Source organism: Balaenoptera acutorostrata, chromosome 1 (genome assembly GCF_949987535.1).
Source record: "Balaenoptera acutorostrata chromosome 1, mBalAcu1.1, whole genome shotgun sequence".
NCBI classification, from domain to species: domain Eukaryota; kingdom Metazoa; phylum Chordata; class Mammalia; order Artiodactyla; family Balaenopteridae; genus Balaenoptera; species Balaenoptera acutorostrata.
The window spans coordinates 173,316,981-173,340,583 of NC_080064.1; the positions used below are offsets into that span (position 1 = coordinate 173,316,981).

Genomic DNA, 23,603 nt, shown 5'->3' on the forward strand with positions numbered 1-23,603 from the left:
CTCTGTTAGGCACAGTGACGCAGTAAAACCAAGCCAAACCAAATAGACACTGGTTCAAGGACTCCACGAACTCCCTTTCCCATCATCCCTTTCCCACCAGTTTCCCAGGAATCCCAGGGCTCTACAGTGAGGAAGTTAAGCCCGCCCCTCACGCTTCACTGGCCATTGGCCACTGGTCCCGCCCCACAAGCTCGGCTTTGAGGCCGTTGATTGGATATGAATGAGGACGGTGGAGGGGACGGGTTCTGACAGCCGGTGCGGAGGCGTGGCCATAGCCCCCGGAAGTTCTACTCGGGCCGCCGCGCTATGGATCGCTCGCTGCGGCTCCTCGCGCGTTCGCGTTTCCTCTCGCGCGCTCCAGCTTCCCACCCCAGCCCTGGCACCGGCCCGGCTGGCGCGGCAGTCCTACTGCTTCGGCCTCGGAACGTCGTTCGAATGGTGAGCTCGTGCCGCCCAACCGCCCTGGCCGCCCCGCGGTGACCTTCAGGCCTCCCGCCTGCCGGCCCTAAGGTCCCGATACTGGGCTGCGTGTTGGAACTTCGCTGCCGGCCCGGGGCGCCTCCTCCGCCGGGGGAGCGCCCGGGAGGGGCGGCAGCTGTTGGCCAGGGCCCTGCCGGGCCTCCCCGACCCCGCCCCAGCCGCGCTCACTGCTTCGCCCCTGCCCGCGGGGGCTGCCCTCGGAACGGTGCTGGGGTGGACGGTGTGAAGAGGGGGCGGCGCCGGGATGGGATGGTGTCCGGAGGGGGCTGCTCCGCCCCTGCCTTTGGTGGGCCCAGCTGGATCCAGCCCCTCCAAGCTAGCTTCTGGGGTCACAGCTGTGCAGGGAACTGCTCTTAGGTCTCCAGGCGGGGTTGAAAGTTGTTGTGAACCTAAGAGATTTTACTTTTCATGAAATTGGCCATTTAGTTTGTTAGGCTGGTTTTCCCCGCTTAATTTTTGTATGAACCCTGAAATGTGAAACAGGGGCAGAGTGTCCTGAAGTACGTTGGAGGAGATTGCATGGACCATAACATAACTACAGCTGAATCAGCACTTTTTATTGAGAAAGACCTGCAAGGAGCTTAAAGGTCCAATTTCAGGTTATGACACCCTGACTTACATGAGCCCTTTTGCTCTTTAGAGTGTCACCTTCGGTAATTTGGGCTTCAACAAGCATAAAATACGTATGCTCACGTGTGTATTATCAGGAAAAGTTTGAGAAATAAATGCTAGTTTAGGAAGACTTACAATTCTGCACTGTTCACTGCTGTGTAATATGAGCTTTCATTCAGAGAGATGTGATTTCAGACCCTAGTCTGCTACTCAGAGTTGGGATTTGGAGCAGGTAATATTTGTCCTCAGTGTCTGCCGGTAAAATGAAAATAATTACAAATACTCAGCAAGATTGCCCCTGTGAAAGTACTTTGAGTTTGGGATATGGTGAGTGCCTATTAAATGAATGCTTCCATCTAAGGTATTTCAAAGGCCCAAGACATTTTTCTGGGCTATAAACTGTAAGGTAATTTGATGACATCACTTTACTTGAAACTGCGAAATCAGGGGTGCTTTATATTTCTGCAACTCCCTGCTTGAATAATTTTAGTCCACTTTAGAGCCTTTTAAAAATTTGTTTTTCACTTATTTAGTGTTTTGTAAAAGGGAATAGAAGGCTGGAGAACTGACTCTATCCCGCTGTCAATGTCAATAAAATAGCATTGCCTTGCTTTTAATGTTGTAATGTTAGCTAACATCAGATGAGGATAGATTTTTTTTTTTTATAATCCTAAATACATCTTTTGCCCTCTAATCGTCTCAACTCCAAAATCTGAGTTGATTTTATTAAAAGTTTTTCTTGTTGCTAGTGTTAAGAAATAAACTATATTCAATATCCTGTGACAACCATAATGTAGAAGAATATGAAAAAGAATATATATGTATAACAGTCTCTTTGCTGTATAGAAGAAATTAACACAATATTGTAAATCAACTATACTTTAATGAAATTTTTTTTAAAAAACAAATTCACATAACCCTAAATGCCCTAAGTTACCTTTTATCTCAATTAAGAACACAAAGAAGTTCATCCAACAGGAAGATTACATTGAATGCTCCCTGTGTGTAAAACAGTCACTATGGGCACAGAGTTTACAGACTACTGAGGCATATTAAATAAGCAAAGAAGTCATGCACAGTTAATAACACTGTGATACCGAGGAGAAAAAGTACAGTGAGAGTGAGAATATGTAATGGAGACCTGCTATGATACTGCCTTGGTAGCATGGTGGACAAGGAAGTCCTACATTTTTTTATAGTTTATTTTATGATCTTCAGGCTGGCTGTAAAGTCTGGAAACATAGATAATATTCTGTGTTACAATGCAATATCAATAAACCATTTATTACATATTTGTCAATATTTCAAGACTTGGTGGTCACCCTGTATTTTAAGAACAGAAAGACTTTTTAAAAAGTCTTTTTAAAGAAACTGAAAGCCCAAACACAATGAAGTCAAATTTTGGATTTTTATCTCTTGAGATAGTCTTTTTGCCTAGGAAATGATTTGGATTTTCTTGAACACTGAAATATTCTTTTAAACCACCTTAGGATAAGAATCTGAAAGGCATTTTATATTTTCTTTAGGAGATACCATGGTTTAGTTAATGGTTATCTTACACATGCGTGGGGATATACTATAGGCCTGAGGCCTATATTTTTTTGGCTGGCCTTTCTGATTTAGACTGACATGCAAATTTGGAGACAACCTCATCAATTCCTGAGGTTACTGGAGTTAGTGGTTGGTAATAGCACTTGGTATTTCTAGGGCCAAATAGCAATCATACTGCAGTGAACACTGGACACATTATTCATTCATGCTTCTCCAGGAGGGGAAGTGATTGTGAATAAACATTCATCTCCCAGGGCATCTGAAAATTGCACATTTGTGCCTGCCCCATGCCTAGCTGGTTAAACTCTTTATACTTCTCCCAGAAATTCTGCTCTCCGAATTACGGGATATAAAGACATGGTTTTCAAAGAAATTAGTTTTTTGTAACAATGGATTATATTATATGAATTTAAAACTTATATTTAATAGATACCATCATGACCTCATTTTTCATCAGAAGCACTGGTAATTTTCTCATTAATTTAGGTGAGCAGCCCTCCTCTTCTTCCCCAAGCCACTGGGAAGAGGTGACATACATTATAATGTGGGAAGGTTTTGAAAATCATACACATGTTTTTCAGACTTCAGGTGGACTTATTAGTGGGTGGAGAAATCAATGTAGTGGGCAGTTAACAGCATTGTTTTTTTTGTTTTTGGTTTTTTGACAGAATAGCATAGAATAGAAAATAGGCGTACAGGACAGATTTTTTCACGGAATTTTTGTTTCAGGCTTGTGTGCATATACATGTGTGTTTATGTACAATATAAAGGTTTTTTCTTCTGTAGGTCATTGGGAAGAACATTTGAAGAGATTTGGCAGTTACCTGTTTCATTGTTCCTCTATCTGTGTATATGTGCTTGTCTAACAGACACCAACCCTGTGTAGGCATTGCCTCCTCTGACAGAGCAGGAGCCTTTCAGAGTATTTTACATCATTGCTTCAGTTTCTGATCTACAGATTTGTGCAACTTATATATTTCCTGGGTTAAATAAAGGGAGAACTTTCTGGTTTTTTGGAATACTTTATTAGCTAGCTAAGCTGCTACAATGTTTGTTGTTGGAAATTTGGGATGTTTATTTTTATTACTGTAAGGACAGGAAGTATATTTTTTGAAGTGTTTACTGAGATTGTGATTTCAGCCACAATTGACATCTGCCGTCTTTTAATGGTCAGTGTCAAGATCTAGAATTTGATGTAGGCTGTTGTTTCTTGAGTTAGAATTTTAGTTTTTCTAAAGTTTAAGCTGAAGAACATAGGTAAAATTTATTCATTTAAATCTTTCCAAAATACTTTGGATATGAGTTTTATCATAGCAACCTGTTATTTAGGTGACAACATTATTCCTGTTTTATGATGAAAATTTAATAATTTTGAACACAAAAAATGATGTTGTAAATTTAAGGACTCAAACTTGATTTCACAAATGACTGATGGAAACCAATCTCCTTTCTTTGGAGCCAGTAACTATTTGCTGTCTTATAACAAGGTGATGGAGAGGAAGAAGAACCTAGCTCGTGTGTCCAGTGCCACCGTTGTCATTGCTAATGTTATTGCACCAAAGTATATTTTAACACACAAGGATATTTACTTAGGATATTTAAAACAAAGATCATTATGCAAAATTTTTTTGTGTGCATTTGAGGTATAAAACCCCAGCTGCAAGTTGGCATACAGTGGTGTCAGTGTAAGCACACTCTATTAGAGAAAAATGTAACTGTACATCTTCAGATCCTACAGGGTAGTGGTTGTTGTGGGCCAATCTAGAGTTACTTCCTCCATTTCTTGGTTTATGGAAGTGATAAAAAGGGGAATCCAAACAGCTTTTAGAATCCAAAAAGTCCAGGGTTTGAGTGTTTCAGGCCCTCCCTCTTGCTATCTGGGTGATCTGCTGAGATTATTTAATCTTGTGTAGCCTCAGTGTCTCCTTCTTTAACGTGGGGATGATGATAGTAAAATCTCCTAGGGTGGTTGTGAAATTCAGATAAGGTGATACCTAAAAAGTGTTTGCTACATAGCACAGTAAATGATTATTTTTATTGGCTTCTCCTTATTGGCTTAGACCAGTCCTCTGCAGACTTTTTTTTCCCCATTTTTATTGAAATATAATTGACATACAGCACTGTATAAGTTTAGGGTGTACAGCATAATGATTTGACTCACGTACATCATGAAATGATTGACACAATAAGTTTAGTAAACATGCATGATATCATATAGAGAATTAAAGAAATAGAAAAAATTTTTTCTTTGTGATGAGAACTCTTAGGATTTACTCTTTTAACAACTTTCATACATAACATACAGCAGTGATAATTATATTTATAATGTTGTACATTACATCCCTAGTACTTATTTATCTTGTAACTGGGAGTTTGTAACTCTTGACTGCCTTCATCCAATTCTGCCTACCCCCACCCTCTGCTTCTGGTAACCACAGATCTGATCTCTTTTTCTATGAGTTTGTTTGCTTATTTGTTTGTTTTTGAAGTATAATTGACCTACAACACTATGTTGATTCCTGTTAAACAACATAGTGATTTTTTAAAGTTATTTATTTATTTTATTGAAGTATAGTTGATGTACAATATTATATAAATTACAGGTGTACAGTATAGTGACTCACAATTTTTTAAGGTTATGCTCTATTTGTAGTTATTATAAAATATTGGCTATGTTCCCTGTTTTGTAAAATATATCCTTGTACCTTATTTTGCACATAATCGTTTGTACCTCTTAATTCCCTACCCCTGTATTGCTCCTTCCCTCTCCCCACTGGTAACTACTAGTTTGTTCTCTATATCTGTGAGTCTCCTTCTTTTCTTTTTTTTATATTTACTAGTTTGTTGTATTTTTTAGATTCCACATATAAGTGATATTTGTCTTTCTCTGTCTGATTTATTTCACTTAGCATAATACCCTCCAAGTCCATCCATGGTGTTGTAAATGGCAAAATTTCATTCTTTTTTATGGCTGAGTAGTTTTCCATCGTGTATATATACCATATCTTTATCCATTCATCTGTTGATGGACGCTAAGGCTGCTTCTGTATCTTGGCAATTGTAAATAATACTGCTGTGAACATTGGTGTGCATGTATCTTTTTGAATTAGTGTTTTTGTTTTTTTCAGGTTTGTACCCAGGAGTGGTATTGCTGGGTAATATGGTAGTTCTATTTTTAGTTTTTTGAGAAACCTCTTTTCCACAGTGGCTGCACCAATTTACATTCCCACCAACAGTACATGAGGGTTCCCTTTTCTCCTCATCTTTACCAAAACTTGTTATTTGTTGGCTTTTTGATAATAGCCATTCTCACCGGTGTGAGATGATAACTCTTGGTGGTTTGGATTTGCATTTCTCTGTTGATTAGTGATGTTGAGATCTTTTCATGTGCCTGTTGGCCATCTGTATGTCTCCCTGGAAAAATGTCTATCTGGGTCCTCTATCCATTTTTTTAATTGGGTTGTTTGTTCTTTTGATGTTGAGTTGTGTGAGTTCTTTCTATATTTTGGATATTAACCCCTTATCAGATATATTGTTTGCAAATATATTCTTCCATTCAGTAGATGGCCTTTTTGTTTTGTTGATAGTTTCCTTCACTGTGCAAAAAACTTTTAGTTTGATGTAGTCCCGCTTGTTTATTTTTGCTTTTGTGTCTTTTGTTTCCCTTGCCCAAGGAGTCATATACTAAAAAATTTTACCAAGATCTATGTCAAAGAACTTATTGCCTATGTTTTCTTCTGGAAGTTTTATGTAAGTTTCAGGTATTACATTTAAGTCTTTAATCCATTTTTTAATTTATTTTTGTGCATGGTGTGAGAGAGTAGTCCAGTAGATTTTTTGCATGTAGCTGTCCAGTTTTTCCAACACCATTTATTGAAGAGGCTGTCTTTTCCCCATTGTATATTTTGCCTCCTTTGTCATGGATTAATTACCCATATAAGTGTGGGTTCATTTCTGGTCTCTATTCTGTTTCATTGATCTATATGTCTGTTTTTGTGCCAGTACCATACTGTTTTGATTACTATAGCTTTGTAGTATAGTCTGAAATCAGGGAGCATGATACCCCCAGCTTTGGTCTTCTTTGTCAAGACTGTTTCAGCTGTTCAGGGTCTATTGTGTTTCCATACGAATTTTAAAATTATTTTTCTAGTTCTGTGGAAAATGCCATTGGTATTTAGATGGGGATTGCATTGAATCTGTAGATTGCCTTGGGTAGTATGGGCATTTTAAAATTATTAATTCTTCCAATCCACGTCTGTGTCATCTTCAGTTTCTTTCATCAGCATCTTATAGTTTTTTGAGTACACATCTTTTACCTCCTTAGATTTATTCCTAGGTATTTTATTCTTTCTTTATGAGATTGTAAATGGGATTGTTTCCTTTATTTCTCTTTCTAGTAGATCATTGTTAGTGTATAGAAATGCAACAGATTTCTGTATATTAATTTTGTATCCTGCAACTTTACCGAATTCATTGATGAGCTCTAATAATATTTTGGTGGTGTCTTTAGATTTTTTATGTATAGTATCATGTCCTCTGCAAACAGTGACAGTTTTACTTCTTCCTTTCCCACTTGGATTCCTTTTCTTTTTCTTGTCTGATTGCTGTGGCTAGGACTTCCAATACTGTCTGATTAAATGTGGTGATAGTGGGCATCCTTGTCTTGTTCCTGATCTTAGAGGAAATGCTTTCAGCTTTTCACTGTTGAGTATAATGTTAGCTGTGGGTTCGTGATATATGGCCTTTATTATGTTGAGGTATGTTCACTCTATACCCACTTTGTTGAGAATTTTTATCTTAAATGGGTATTGAATTTTGTCAGAAGCTTTTTCTGTATCTGTCGAAATGACTCTATGATTTTTATTTTTCAGTTTGTTAATGTGGTTGATTAACCACATCAATGTGTTCAACAAATCACATTGATTGATTTGTGGATATTGAACCATCCTTGTATCCCTGGAATAAATCCTACTTGATCATGGTGTATGGTCCTTTTAATGTGTTGTTGAACTTGGTTTGCTACTATTTTGTCAAGGATTTTTGCATCTGTGTTCATGAGAGAGATTGGCCTGTAATTTTCTTTTTTTGTGCTGTCTTTGTCTGGTTTTGGTGTCAGGGCGATGCTGGCCTTGTAGAACGAGTTCAAAAGTGTTCCTTCCTCTGCAGTTTTTTGTAATGGTTTGAGGAGGATAGTTGCTACTCTTCTCTAAATGTTTGGTAGACTTTTTCCTGTGAAACCAATTGGTCTTGGATTTTCGTTTGTTATTGTTGTTGTTGTTAATTACTGTTTTAATTTCATTACCGGTAATTGGTCTGTTCATATTTTCTATTTTTTCCTGGTTCAGTCTTGGGAGATTGTACATTTTAAGGAATTTGTCCATTTCTTAATGGCCATTTTATTGATATATAATTATTGGTAGTAATCTCTCATGTTTCTTTGTATTTCTGTGGTGTCAGTTGTAACTTCCTTTTCATTTCTGATTTTATTGATTTGAGCCCTCTCTTTTTTCTTTGAGTCTGGCTAAAGGTTTATCAATTTTGTTTATCTTTTCAAAGCACCAGTTCTTAGTTTCATTTATCTTTCATAATTTTTTGTCTCTATTTTATTTACTTCTGCTCTGATCTTTATGATTTCTTTCCATCTGTTGACTTTTAGGTTTTGTTCTTTTTCAGGTTCCTTTCGGTGTAAGGTTAGGTTGATTTTTGATTTTTCTTGTTTCCTGAGGTAGGTGTGTATTGCTATAAACTTCCCTCTTAGAACTGCTTTTCCTATGTCCCATAAATTTTGCATCGTTGTGTTTTCATTTTCATTTGTCTCTAGGTATTCTTTTATTTCATTAATGATCCATTGGTTATTCAGCAGCGTATTGTTTATCCTTCATGTGTTTGTGTTTTTTGCAACTTTTTTTCTTGTCATTGATTTCTAGACTCATGGCATTGTGGTCAGAAAAGATGCTTGATATGATATCCATTTTCTTATATTTACTAAGACTTGTTTTGTGGCCTAGCTTGTGATCTGTCCTGGAGAATGTTCCATGTGCACTTGAAAAGAATGTGTATTCTGCTGCTTTTGGATGGAATGTTCTATATAGAGTTATTAAGTCCATTTGGTCTAATGTGTCATTTAAGGCCAGTGTTTCCCTGTTAATTTTTTGTCTGGATGGTCTGTCCATTGATGTAAGTAGAGTGTTAAAATCCCCTACTATTATTGTGTTCCTGTCATTTTCTCCCTTTGTGTTTGTTAATATTTGCTTTATATATGTAGGTGATCCTGTGTTGGGTACATACATATTTACAATTGTTATATCTGCTTAGATTTATCCCATAATCATTATGTAATAGCCTTCTTTGTTTGTTGTTGCAGTCTTCGTTATAAAATCTATTTTGTCTAATGTAAGTATTACTACCATGGCTTTCTTTTCATTTCCATTTGCATAGAATACCTTTTTTCATCCTGTCACTTTTAGTCTGTGTGTCTCAGGATCTGAAGTGAGTCTCTTGTAGGCAGTATATATATGAGTGTTGTTTTCATAACCATGCAGCCACTCTATATCTTTTGATTGGAGCATTTAGGCCATTTACATTTAAAGTAATTCTTGATAGATATGTACTTATTGCCATTTTGTCCTTTGTTTTGGGGTTGTTTTTGTCGTTCTTTTTTGTTCCTTTTTTCTTACTTGGCTCTCTTGTTTTTTGATGACTGTCTTTAATATTACATTTGGATTCCTTTCTCTTTTTTGTGTATCAATTATTGATTTTGGTTTGTGGTTACCATGTGGTTTATATATTGCAGTGTGTGTGTGTGTGTGTGTGTGTGTGTGTGTGTGTGTGTGTGTGATTATTTTCAGCTCCTGATCTTTTAAGTGCAAAAGCACTTTAAGAACCCTGCATTTTTATCTCCCCCCACCCCCACTTTTTCTGTTTCTGACGTTATGTTTTACATCTTTTTGTCTTGTGTGCCCCTTAACTTCTTACTGTGGATATAGACAATTTTACTGGTTTTGTGTTTCAGCCTTCCTGCTAGCTTTGTACATGACTGATTTACTACCTTTACTATATTTAGCCTTACCAATGAGATTTTTTTTTTTTTCATAATTTTCATACATCTAGTTGTGGCCTTTTTCGCTTAGAGAAACCCATTTAAAGGTGGTTTGGTAGTGCTGAACTCTTAGCTTTTTCTTGTCTGTAAAACTTTTGATCAGTCCATTTAAATCGTAATGAAAGCCTTGCCTGTTGGAGTCTTCTGGTTTAGGTTTCTCCCTTTCATCACTTTAAATATATCATGCACTCCTTTCAGGCCTGCAGAGTTTCTGCTGAAAAGTCAGCTGAAATCCTTATGTTAAGTACAATTACCTTGTACTTAACTTGTTGCTTTTCCCTTGCTGTTTTTAATATTCTCTCTTTATCTTTAATTTTTGCCATTAATTAAAGTGTGTCTTGGTGTGGTCCTCTTTGGGTTGATCGTGTTTGGAACTGTCTGCGCTTCCCAGACCTGGATGTCTGTTCCCTTTCCCAGGTTAGGGACATTTTCAGCTATTATGTCTTCAAATATGTTCTCTGCCCCTTTCTCTCTGTCTTCTCCTTCTATGGCTCCTATAATGTGAATGCCAGTACGCTTGATGTTGTCTCTGAGGTCTCTCAAACTGTCCATGTTTCTTTTCATCCTTTTTTCTTTTTTCTGTTCAATTTCAGTAATTTCCACTATTCTTTCAGCCCACTGAACTGTTCCTCTCTATCATCTAATCTACTGTTGATTCCTTCTAGTGTACTTTTTATTTCAGTTGTTGTATTCTTTAGCTCTCTTTGGTTGTTGGCTCGGGAGGTCTTAAGGCAGCTGGCCTGCTGGTGGGTGGAGCTGTGTCCCGTGCTAATAAGCTGTATTCCAAAATAGTGCTTTCAAGAACTAATGTCCTTGTGGTAGAACAAGCTCCCATTAGTGGCTGCCCCCAGTGTCTAAGTTCCCAGTGTGAGCTCCAGTTGCCTCCTCCCTCTCCGGGAGGCTCTCCAAGATCAGCAGGTAATCTGACCCAGGTTCCTTTCAAATTACTGCTTCTTCCCTGGGTCCCAGAGTGTGTGAAATTTTGTGTGCACCCTTTAAGAGTGGAGTTTCTATTTCCCACAGCCCTCTGGCCAAAAATGAGCCCTGCTAGCCTCAAAAGTGAAACTTTGAAGGGGCTCTTCTTCACCGTGCTGGCGAGCCTGACATGGGGCCTGGATCCCTCGCTTCTTGGGGAGAACTTCAGCAATTGTAATAATCCTCCAGTTTGTGGGTCACCCCTCCTCGGGTTGGGGGGTGGTAATAGGTTTTGACTTTGTTGTATCTTCTTCCCTCCTACCTATTTTGCCATGGTTTCTTTATATCCTTAGTTGTAGAAGGTCTTTTCTGCTAATTTTCCAGCCTTACTCATCAATCATTGCTCTGTAAATGATTATAGTTTTGGTGTGCCCATGTGAGGAGATGAGCTCAGAGTCTTCCTACTCTGTCATCTTGGCCACTCCCCTCCTCTGCAGACTTTTAGGCATAGAAAAAAAATGTACCTCATTGGTTATATACCTATATTTCTAACTAGGTACAAGGATGTTTTTCTTTTCATGTAATCTAAAAGGCTTTGTAATATATAAAGAGTTTTTTAAATCTTTCTAGTCCCAGGGGATAACTACAAAATTAATTTTTTCTTATTCAGAGGACTATTTACTAAAATAAGATTACTTGGCTGGGTGTTTTTAAATCCTTTGAATCATATGGCCATGTTTATTTTATAATTATTGCAAGATGAACATTAATTAAAGTTCTGAGTATCTCTCTGATTCTCTTAATCTCTTTAAAGTATCATATGTATACTCCAGATGTGTATTTTTTTTTAATTAGTGTAAGTTGATGTACTTAGTAGAGTCCTCGGTTCTCCATAAAAGGGATTTGGGGTCATGGATTCTTATCCTGGGGAGTGGATTGGTTTCAAGATATAAACTCCTTAAAATCATATGTAAGATTTTACCTATATGTATTTATATTCATTCTTCTAGAGAGAAGATCCATAGTTTTCCTCATATTCTCAAAAGGTTCCAACACCCTAAAAAGGTTAAGAACTGATCTAGCCCATGTCCCCTTGTCTGTACATTTACTGTAACTTTAGATGAGAAAAGGTGACTTGCTGAAGGTGACACAGCTACCGGATGGTGGGCTGTCCCATTGCAAAGCCTGGACTGTTTTGTATGGCACTAAGCTATCTCTCATGCATAATATTTGTAGACCACAGTTGAGCTTTGTTTAAATATATAATACTTTCAAATTTTAAAGTATCATTCTTAGGTCATTTTCCAAAGTTCCTAGTAAAATAAGCATTAACCTAAGTACATCAAAGCTTGACCAATAATAGGCATACTCCTGAATTGGAAAAGATTATTATTTTTATTTATCAATTGCATAGTGTATGAATTCTACAATCTGTCTTTGACACGTGTATTAATAAATTTGTGTGACAAAAATTTCTCAAGAAAAAAGCTGGAAGTGGGGGGAGTAGAATGAGAATCAAAATGGAATTTTTTTGTCTTTTTGGTACTTATTAAGGTTTCTTTACCTGTACATGATGTATCATTTATATGATGTTATTGTTCTTGATACTTGGTTTCTTTTCAAGCTATAACAGTGTCTCGTCTTTATCTTTAGGCAAGCCAAAATTCTTTTCGGATAGAATATGATACCTTTGGTGAACTCAAGGTCCCAAATGATAAGTATTATGGCGCCCAGACTGTGAGATCGACAATGAACTTTAAGATTGGAGGGGTGACAGAACGCATGCCAGTAAGTGGCTTTTGTGGAAATGTTGGCTTATTTTGGATGAACTAGGCATTATTCAGTGAGTCACCTTACCTTATAAATAAGTATTTTACAGAGTTAAAATGTAAAGTTATTAGAGAACTGGCTTTGTGAATAATAAGATGTTTCTCAGTAAGGTGTCAAAGAACTTTTTGAAGTTTAGTGTACTAATATCTTGAGCTATGACTTTGAGTATTTTGGATTTTTGATAGAACTAAGTGATTTGTCTTTCATTCTTGTTTGGATTTTTCGTATTTTTACTAGAATTTTGCAGTTTGTAAGCATTTTTAATTTTGATACTTAATTTTTTAACTGATTTTTTTAAATGATTTAAAAGAAAACCGATTTTTCTTTAATATTATACTTTATCTATCTTGGCTTCAGTTTGTAGAAAAGTATATGCAAATTCATAAAAATATTTGACTGTTTGTCATGATGTCTGGCATATAATAGGTAACATATAAGTATTTGTTCATTGCTACATGAATGATTTAATGATTAGAAAAGTTTCTACCATATTTCATTAAATCCTTAGATTAGAACTGATCCTCAATTAGAACTGATATGTACCACTAAGAAAAAGTCTGCCAATTAAAGTTGTGACATGTCATTGATTGTAAGATGCATCTTGATTTCAGGGATGTTAAAGTGTGAAAAGAATTGATGGAATATATTACATATCCTACTGGAGCCAAACTAGGGTATGAAAAATAGTCAGTGTAGGAATGCAGGATAGGCTAGTAAGCCTAGAAGTAGCCAGGCTTCATCTGGTGAGATACTGTTTAACATTTATCTTCTAAATATACTTTTTATCTTACAATAATTTTAACTTCCGTATTTTAGCTCATTACTAAGGCTTCAAGACTGAATCTTGACAGGTTCATACAATTTCCCAAGAGGCAGCTGAATCTTCTTAGAAAAATCTCTCTGTTATTGCCACCCACAGCCAGTTTAATGGTGAGGTAAACATAGGGTCAGACTACATGGTTGGGAGACAGAGGGTAGCAGATCCTAAAGTATTCTCATATAGTTCAACTCCTGGGATTAAAGAGATCAGTCTTAACCAGTATTGACTGGAGTAAGCATGGCTCATGTTTTGATTTTCCTGCTTCAACCAGCAAGGTGTGTGGTTCTGGGAGTGTGTGATTGCTGCCGCTGCTGCTGTCCCAGAGATAGAGAAGTTGTTTGGATTTGGACAGGTGTCTGTGAAACATGGATATGTGGGTTATCAATTTTTTTCACATTTGGCTTCATCTGGATTAATTTCCTGAAATATGTTAAATATAAAGCAGACTGTGCCTTGAACTAAGTAGTATGATTAAACCCAACTCTTTGTACCTCAGGTCCATAGGAAAATAAAACCAAAAAAGATTATGGACTGCTATGTGAGTAAATGAATAATGAGACCCTTCTTTCATCTCCAACGATACATTTACTATTTTGTTTTAATAGTGTCCAGTGAAACTCTCTGCTGTGACCTTTGTTCATTTTCATGAGTCTACAATCACTGTGGGGTCAGTCACTCCATTCAAGTAGCCTGAGTTGATTGGCATTTGGTTGTGACTTTGACAGTGGTTTAACCCACTGCAGGGTTCCTGTAGAAAATTAAATTCCCATTTGTTTTCATGTGTAAAGTTGTAAAGCTTCTAATCTTTTGTGCCATATATCTCCATTTCATTTGGGTAAAACACTTGTAATGTTTTAATTTTAATTTCTTAAAATTCAAAGTAAAAATGTTTTGTTTTTATTTCCTTTTGTTTGCCCTTCAGTTTATCCTCTGTGTGACCCAGGTTCAGTGTGTCTTACTCATTACTTTTTGTTGTTTTTCCACTTTTATTTTCCTCTAAGGACTATAGCTTCTCTTTTACAAATTTATCCCTCTCTTCCTCACCCTTCCTTTCTTCCTTCTTTCTCATTCAAACCTGGTATGGTATCTAAATCACAGTCTGTATTATTAACTTTGACAAGAACACATAATTTATTTATCTTGCAGAAACCAGGTATTTCATTGAAACCTCATCAAAATTTACTCAATTTATCCTTTTAAATTTTATGAGGTGCTTTGGAGTAGAAAGTGAAAAGATCTGCAAACTCAAAGGGTTTGATATATGGTTATATATATCAGAAGCTATCACCTTTAAGTCTGGAGAACTCTGGGTTTTTAAAAAAAATTATTCTGAGAGAAATTTCCAGTGACTTATTGAGTGTCAAGGCGTCACTGACTAACTAAAATACCATGTTTTTTAGCTTTGGGATGAAATGATACCCATTCAGTAACTGGGTATTTCATACTAATTAGCAGTTAAATATATTACTTCTTTTTATTATTTATTTGTTTATTTAGTTGAGGTATAATTTACATATAACGTTAGTTTCAGGTGTACAACATAATGATTCGATATTTGTATACATTGCAGAATGATCACCACAGTAAGTCTAGTTACTAGTAACATGTCTAGTAACATCCGTCACTATATGTAGTTACAAGAAAATTTTTTTTCTTGTGATGAGGACTTTTAAAATCTCTTTGCAACTTTCAAATATGCAATACAGTATTATTAACTATAGTTACCATGCAGTACATTACATCCCCATGATTTATTTATTTTATAACTGGAAGTTTGTACCTATTGACCTCCTTTATACATTTTGTCCACCCCCTTCCCCTGGCAACCACCAGTTTGTTCTGTCTATGAGCTTGGTTTTCTGATTGCTGTTTGTTTCGTTTTTTAAATTCTACATATAAGTGGGATCATGTGGTATTTGTGTTTACCTGTCTGGCTTATTTCACTTGGCGTAATGCCCTCAAGGTCCATCCATGTTGTCACAGATGACAAGATTTCATTCTTTTTTATGGCCAAGTAATATTCCATTGTATTTTTTACCACATCTTCTTTATCCATGCATTCATTGATGGATACAGGTTATTTCCATATCATGGCTATTGTAAATAATGCTGCTATGAACATGGGGATGCATATATCTTTTCGACTTAGTGTTTTCATTTTCAAGTAAATACCCAGTAGTGGAATTGCTGGATCAGACAGTAGACGTATTTCAGTTTTTTGAGGAACCTCCATACTGTTTTCCAAAGTGGCTGCACCAATTTACATTCCTCCCAACAGCGCACAAGATTTCCCTTTTCTCCACATCCTCTCAAACACTTATTTGTTGTCTTTTTGATAATAGCCATTCTAACAGGTTTAAGGTGGTATCTCATTGTGGTTTTGATTTGCATTTTTCTGGTGATTAGTGATGTTGAGCATCATTTTATGTATCTGTCGGCCGTCTGTATATCTTCTTTGGAAAAATGTCTGTTCTCATTATCTGCCCATTTTTTAATCAGTTTGTTTTTTGCTGCTGGGTAGTATGAGTTCTTTATATATCTTGAATGTTAACCCCTTATCAGATATATGATATGCAAATATTTTCGTTCAGTAGGTTCCTTTTTTTTTTTTTTTTTTTTTTTAAGGCAGCAGACTCTTTATTTGATGTGGTTTTAAAATACATCAAAATCAGGGCCCTGGCTGTTCTGCATACCAAAAGGAGACCAAAAAGTTGTCAGCACAGCTTCAAACAAATCTGGGCGGCCAGTTGGGGCCTTAATGGAAGCAGTTACAGGGACAGAAGGCAGCACCCCTCCCTCAGGCAAGTGCCTGGCCGTCCCTGGGGTGACCTCCTCTGTGCTGTGCAAGGTGAGAGGGCTAGAGCACCAACTCAGCAGGCCTCGCCCTCCCCCATAGACACCAGGGCAGCTCCACTGGCCTTCTGGTCAGCCTTCCACAGGGCCGCCATGATGGGGATGGAGGAGGGAAATAACCATCTTTACAGACATAACATTCTCTTACAGAAAGTGCCTGAGCTCAGCCCATGGTCCAAAAACCTCACGGAAAACAGATTTTTAAAAGTACTGCTGACACCTCTCAGAATCTGGTGTACACAAAGCTCTCAGCTGGACAAGACCCTGAATGCAAATTACTGTCAGCAGAGCCTCACCTGCTGCGGTCCCCTGCAGGAAAAGCTAGCAATCTAAGAAACCAATACACAGCTCTTGGTCCTAAAACTGGGGCATAAGACCCGCCCCAGTGAGGAAGGAACTGGCCTTCACTCACGGATAGGCCACCTCTTCACCTGGCCCAGGACCCTGGCTGGTGTGGGCAGCACCCAGGAACCTGGGCTGAATTTGGAAAGCAGAGCAGCTGTAGTGGTTGATAAGATTTGGCCAGTGGATAGGAAGAAGAAGGGGATCCCCATCCATAGCCTGGCCTGGATGCCTAGAGACAGACGGCTGGAGGTGAGAGCAGAGGTTCTACCCTGCACAGCTGGGGCCACCGTGCTCACTGCAGCTCCACAGCAGCTAGACTTGGTTTCTGAGCATTGCTGTCCTGTGCGGCTGTGATTTCCCACACCACACTGGACTCCAACAGTCCCCTCCCTGCCCACAGTAGGACTTTAAGAGGTAACTGAAGTGGGGCAGGCAATCATGTGGGCTACTGCAAGCCTTCCTGCTGGGGGCAGGCAGAAACTACGCCTCTTCCCCGTGCTTCGTTAGCCCAGCAGACCCCGTATGGGATTGGCAGCTCTTGTGTTCCTCAGCAGAGTAGAGTAGCATCCCCTCAGCCAGGGGTGGCAAATAGGTCTCAACACTTAACACTGGCTGCTGGGGGAATCTTGAGAAATGAGAATATATACCAGGGATTTAGCGGGAAATACTCTGAAGCAGATTAGTGGTAGCTACCGTGGGGGGAGAGGGGAAGTGCCGTGCCACTCATTTGCCATCTCTGGTCTGAGTCCTAACATAATTCAGGAGAACTCTTCGTGAACCTAGTGATCTGAAGGGTTTAAGTTACGGGCTGAAAGAGTAGGCTATTTGTGTAAGATAATGAATCGACTTCAAGGAAATACAGGAAGAAGCAAAAACTCAAGCATCCGATCCATCTTGGTCTGTGGCTCCCTCAGCTACACTGAAGCTGAGCCCCAGCTGGAGGTGGAGTTACAGGACCCCAAGCCCAGTGTAGCCCTGCTTCCTGACCCAAGACTCGTTCTGCTGTTCCAGAACACTATTCCGTACAAAGATTGGCTAATACTCTGGCAAGTTTGCAGTTAGCAGGACTTTCAGAGTATAGGGTATCATGTATAAGGGGTGGGAGTGGGGGTAGAGAAGGAACAGACATAACTGTCTGCAGCCATTTTTGTGGATTTCTGGGGCTTAGTCAATGGCTGAGTCTCATTCTTATCCATAAGCTGTCAGACAAGAGCTGGGGGCTCCCACATAAGAAGAAGTAAGATGTCAAGGAGGACATAGCTCTTATTACTTGGGCAACAGGATCAGAGCAAACCTCAAAAGACTGCACACTGCGGGTATGGGTGTAGGAAGCAGAAACAGACTCATAAAGCCAAGGGGACAGTTGGGCCCAGGGCCCAGCAACTGCTGCATGGAGATAGTGGTGATGGCATCAGCAGTGGCCTCCCAAGATTGAAACCACAGGTAAGCTTGTGGCAAAGCCATCAGAAGCTCTTTCTTTTTTCTTACTCTAAACAATCTGATTTCATCAAGCAGGAAACCTCAGCACCAACATGGCAAAGGTACCAGGTGGGGTGCTGAGGCGGGTGGGGCACTAGAGGCCAGGAACCCAGGCACCACCCCTAAAACACCCCTTCTTCCTCAGAAGATCCTCAGTACAAACACTGTCACGTGCAAAACCAAAACAAAGGAAACAAAACAAAACCCCAAAACCTTTAGAAAGAATCCTTTGGGTGATCTCTTGTCAATCATTTGTGCAGGCTAGAGAGGCACCTGTGAACGATAAGGCTGCTGTGAAACGTCATTGGCATGGTCCTGGCACTACCGGAGGGCAGAGGAAGTGGTGCCTGAAGGGCTCCCTACCAGCACATCGTCCCACGCAGAACATTCTCCAGGTCCCTTGTCCTAGGCAGGGAAGCAGTTTCACCGCTGGCTTTGAGCACCCAATCAGCACTCTGCCTGGCAACCCCTTTTCTAGGTCAAGAGAAGCAAAGGAGCTTCCAGGGGAGCTAGGAGAGCCAGAGCTGCCCAGGTCCTGCTAACAGGAGAAACACAGTCAAGGCCTGGGCGTGTCACCTGTCGTGAGCCCTGAAGGGCAGGGAGGGAGGGACTGAGCCTCAAATCGGGCAGCGAAACACTCGAGTCGCTTGTCCTGCCAGCATACTGTGACAGCAGCCGCAGATGACAGCTCCGCTTTAAGACTCTTCAGCTCACAGAAGAGGCACTGACTTCATGTGTGCACACCCCCACCTCCAAGGCAAGCCCATTTTACACTTACAGATATAAGTGTATGAGGCCTTGCCCATATGCCATATGTATATAAAATTGACCCACAAAATCCAAAAGTTCAGAGTCAGATGCCAGCCAGGTCAGAGCACCCTGGGCCTCAGCGGTGAGGGCCTCGCACAGGCCAGGCCTGGCTGGGCTACTCGCTCCCTTCCCAGCAGGCCCCTGGCGCAGGCTCCCTCAGCGGTGGTGGAGGTAGGCTCCTGAAGCCCCCTTTGGCCTGATGCTTCCGTGCTCGGTGCTCCAGGGCAGCAAGGAGCTTCTGTGGCCCTTGGGGAGCTGGGTGCTTGGACCCTGGGCCCCTCAGCACCCTGTTCCTTGGAGGCATTGGCAGCCTCTGGCCTTCACGCAGGGCCGCTGTCAGTGAGGGGGCCCTGGCTTCCAGCACTCAGGTCCTGCACCCTCCAGCTGCCGCATTTTCATTTTTTTGACGTTTGCTTTGCTGTGAAGAGGCTTTCTAGTTTGATGTAGTCCCATTTGTTTATTTTTGCTTTTGTTGCTTTTTCTTTTGGACTCCTCCAGAAAATCATTGCCAAGACTGATGTCAAGGAGCTTACTGCCTATGTTTTCTTCTAGGAGTTTTATGGTTTCAGATCTTAATGTTCAAGTCTTTAATCCATTTTGAGTTCATTTTTATGTATGGTATAAGATAGTGGTCCAGTTTCATTCTTTTGCATGTGGCCCGTTTTCCCAGCACCATTTTGCTACCTTTATTTTATTTGCTACTTTTAGTTTTTTCTAAAGAGAAGGAAAAATTATAATGTAGCACGGGATCCAGTGAGGGGAAATAATGGTGTAGGTTGGTGAAATGATTATCATTTGTTTTTAAATATATGAAATAAAAACATATACATTATAATGTCTTATAATAAATAGGACAAATGGTATATTATATATGTGTGAATGTGTGTATATGTGTGTGTGAGGCATACGTACATATCTATGAAAAGTCATTGTATTTGCTTTTGTTTGGTTCCCTAAACAAATAGATAAATGATGATTCTTGGTTTTTATATATCTATTTTTAATCTTTCTCTATATCCTAAACATTTTAGGGTCATAATGTTACTTAAGTTATTGTTTTATGTACAATTTTTGTACCTTCATAAGATAGTAATCTTAAACTTTCATGCTTAACTAAAATTGCAAATTTGAGATATTTTTCTGATTAACTCTAGATCCCAGTTATTAAAGCATTTGGCATCTTGAAGCGAGCAGCTGCTGAAGTAAACCAGGATTATGGTCTTGATCCAAAGATTGCTAATGCAATAATGAAGGCAGCAGATGAGGTAAGAGGTGATAAGTGTGTTTACTTAATGGCATCAGACCCGTATTAACGGCTGGATAATGATAAGTGCTGGCACGAGGAAAGGGGCACTGTGAATTCTTGAGTTAATGAGTTTCAACATAGGGTGGCAGCATTATTATTTGGTGAGGATATTAATATGGTGCTTAAAATATTGTGGCAAATTTTCTGGATGATTTTATACCTTTTATTTTTAATTTTCTTTATTTTCCTTTTATATAGTTTAAAGAAAACTTTTTGAAGAGATACTCTTTGAACTTATATATTTGATTTCTTGTTTTATGTATAGATGATTCCTTTTAAAGCTAGTTGGTTATTTGATAATATGTGTGGAGAATGTAATTTCACTGTTTCACTAGTAACATAATTAATTGCTTATGCAATTAAAGATAAGCAGTCAGAGATAACAGTTTAAAAGCTCTGAATATAATGTTGTTCATTGCAGTACTATTTATTATAACAGCTGCTTATGTAAGTTATATTGTGAAGCCATGGAAATTTAGTTTTTTAAAGAATGTCATAGAACAAAGCCAACCGTATAAGAAGTGGGGAGGAAAGATTGCAAAATGCGTGTATTTTATGATCCTAATTTTGTTTTGAAAATATGAACAGAAAAAGATGGTTTTTTTCCATCTACATATATACTCCCATTGCTTGAAGTAGAGACTAGAAGGAGATGCCAAAATGCTAATCATCTTTATTTCTGAGGGTAGAACTATGATGACTATTATACTTTCCTTAGTTCTCAGAATTTTTTACACTGATCACCTGTTATTTTTATACAACTAAGAAAAAAGTTTTACTTTAAAGTGAACCAGTTGTTTAAGGTAATAGATTTCTAAAGTGCATGCTGATTTTTTTTTAAGCTAAAATCATTCCAGAAGGTGAAGTTAAGCACTCACTCTCTTAGAAAGCTTATAATTCAAAAACTAACAAATTAACTAAAAGTACAAAAATATGACAAAAATAGGGACAAATCTAGACCATATTTATGTCTATGCTTGGAGGTTGCTACTCATAGGACATGTGTGGGATGCAGTAGCTATTAGTGAACTCACACTGTTAAGTCACTTGTTCATTATCATGCTGACTCTGGCTGTAACATCTGTTGGATATTCCTGCTGAGTACCAACAGTAAATTTATCTAGAGACTTAACACATTTGCCAGCCTTAATGGGTGGGTGGGTCTGTCTGTATATTATTAGAGGGCAGTTGAGAAATAGGAGAAAGATATCTTTGATTCAGTTTTCATTTGGAATCAGTGAAATTGTTATACCAGTCACAATAGATAATCTTTCACCTTTTAAAGTAGCAGTGGTTAGACTGCAGGAGCTTCAGTTTGCTGGACAACCACGAACTATGTGGCACCATCAATAGCATATGAAAAGAGTGAATACCTTTAAAATAGTTCTATAAGTAGTACCAACTTAATCATATTTGATTTAAATAGCTAAATGAATGTTTCTTATTTTTTAAAATTCATTTTTTAACATTTTGCTCTGCAGGTAGCTGAAGGTAAATTAAACGACCATTTTCCTCTCGTGGTATGGCAGACTGGATCAGGAACCCAGACAAATATGAATGTAAATGAAGTCATTAGCAATAGAGCAATTGAAATGCTAGGAGGTGAACTTGGCAGCAAGAAACCCGTGCATCCCAACGATCATGTTAATAAAAGCCAGGTTGGTATACAATCTCTTCTTTTCTTTGTTATAAATTGAAAAGAATCCTGAGATTTTCCTTGTAAAACAGGCATTAACTTTTGACAGGGAGTGTTCATTCTGCTTACATTCTCTAATGGAAAGGACTTCTTGTATGTTCTCCTTATTTCTTTTAGGAATCTTGAGTCTATGTCTTAAATTTTCATGAAAAGCACCTTTAGGGGAAAAAAAATCACTTTTAGGACACCTGAATTTAGTATATATGTATATTTTCGCTGTTTGATTTATATTTTAAAAACTCTTTCTTTTGAAATATAAAATTATTTATAAGAATTGCAAAGATATTTCAGAGTTCCTGTATACCCTTCACCCAGCTACCCTTAATATTAAATATTTTACATAACCCTGGTACATTTATCACACTAAGAAATTAACATTGGTACAAGACTCTTAATTAAACAGGCTTTATTAGGATTTCCCTAGTTTTCTATTGATCTCCTTTTTCTCTTAACCAGGATCCAGTCCACTCTCCACATTGTATGTAGTCATCATATCCCCTTAGTCTCCTCTAATCTATGAGAGCTTGTCTTTTGTCTTTGTGATTTTTGAAAGCAGTGGCCAGGTATTTCATAGAATGTCCCTCAATATGGGTTTGTCTATTGTTTTCTCATGATTAGACTGAGACTGTGGATTTTTGGAAAGACTGTTATGGAAATGAAGGGCTCTTCTGGCATCGTATCGGGGTACATGATAGCAACATGACTTGGTACTGGTGATGTTAACTTGAATCACTTGGTTAAGATGGTGTCTCCCTGGTTTCTCCATCTTCTATTCTCTATTTGGTAGAAGTAAGCCACTGTGTCCAGCCTGTACTCCAGCTACTACACTTAAGCTCCACTTCCTAAAGGGAGGAGTATCAAGAAATTTTTGGACATGTGTTAAGATCACCACAGAATTAATAGAGAACTTTGAGGCTATGCAAATAGCCTCTTTCTCCTTAAACTTTTGCCTATTAATTTTAACATTCATCAGTGGGTCTTGCCAATAACAATTACTGCATTAGTGTTTCAGTAGTGATTTTCTGTTTCCCTCATTCTTTCTACATTTATTAATTGAAATTTTTCTGTAAGGAATACTGTCTTCTCTCTCCCCTGACATTTATTTATTTAATCATTTATGTATATCAGTATGAATTCATTAATATTTTTTTCTTAAGGTTATAATCCAGTATTTTTGGGATTTATATTGCTACTCACATTGTTGCCACAAAGCTACAGCTTGTTGCCTCCTGTGTCCTTTGGACATGCCACCATCCTTTTTTTTTTTAAGGCACTTATTAATTTTTTGCACTACAAGATGCTCCAGGCTTCTCATCTTGTATTTTTCCTGCCCCAGCCCTCATAAGCACTCATTTTTCCAAAGAGCTCTTGGAGGATCTTATCACTTATTGGAAAGTGATATTTAGAAACCAAGATCTGGGTTCTGAGTATAATTTAATATATTTTTAAGTAGTGAGGAAGTTTTTTCACATAAATCCATTGTATGAAGGATTTTGCAAACCAAAGGCTTGCCTTTAAATATGAGTTTATCTTTTACATATACTGAAGTCTGAAATCTACTTCAGAATAATCTAGTGTGTATGGTCAGATGGAGGAGTGAGGTGGAGTTACAGATGAAACAAGATTGGCTACATGCTAATTGTTTGAATTCAGGTGGTAGATACATGAGTGTTCATTATACCATTCATCCTACTTTTGTAAGTAGTTTGATAATGTCCATAATACAAAGTTTAACAAATGAGTAATGAATATATTTTTTAAAATAGCATCGTAATTTAAAAGTATGGGTTTACAGTTGAGGAAAGAG

General features: G+C 38.3%; 1 protein-coding gene across 1 annotated transcript in view; it reads left to right on the forward strand.

Moving 5' to 3' along the window:
- Positions 1–270: 270 nt before the first annotated feature.
- Positions 271–23,603, forward strand: part of FH (fumarate hydratase) — a 42,056-nt gene continuing 18,723 nt past the window's right edge. The window contains exons 1-4 of the mRNA XM_007182420.3: positions 271–438; positions 12,311–12,445; positions 19,949–20,059; positions 21,582–21,758. Of these exons, the coding sequence (XP_007182482.2) occupies positions 307–438; positions 12,311–12,445; positions 19,949–20,059; positions 21,582–21,758 (555 nt within the window). The 5' untranslated portion in view covers positions 271–306. The remainder of the gene's footprint in view (positions 439–12,310; positions 12,446–19,948; positions 20,060–21,581; positions 21,759–23,603) is intronic.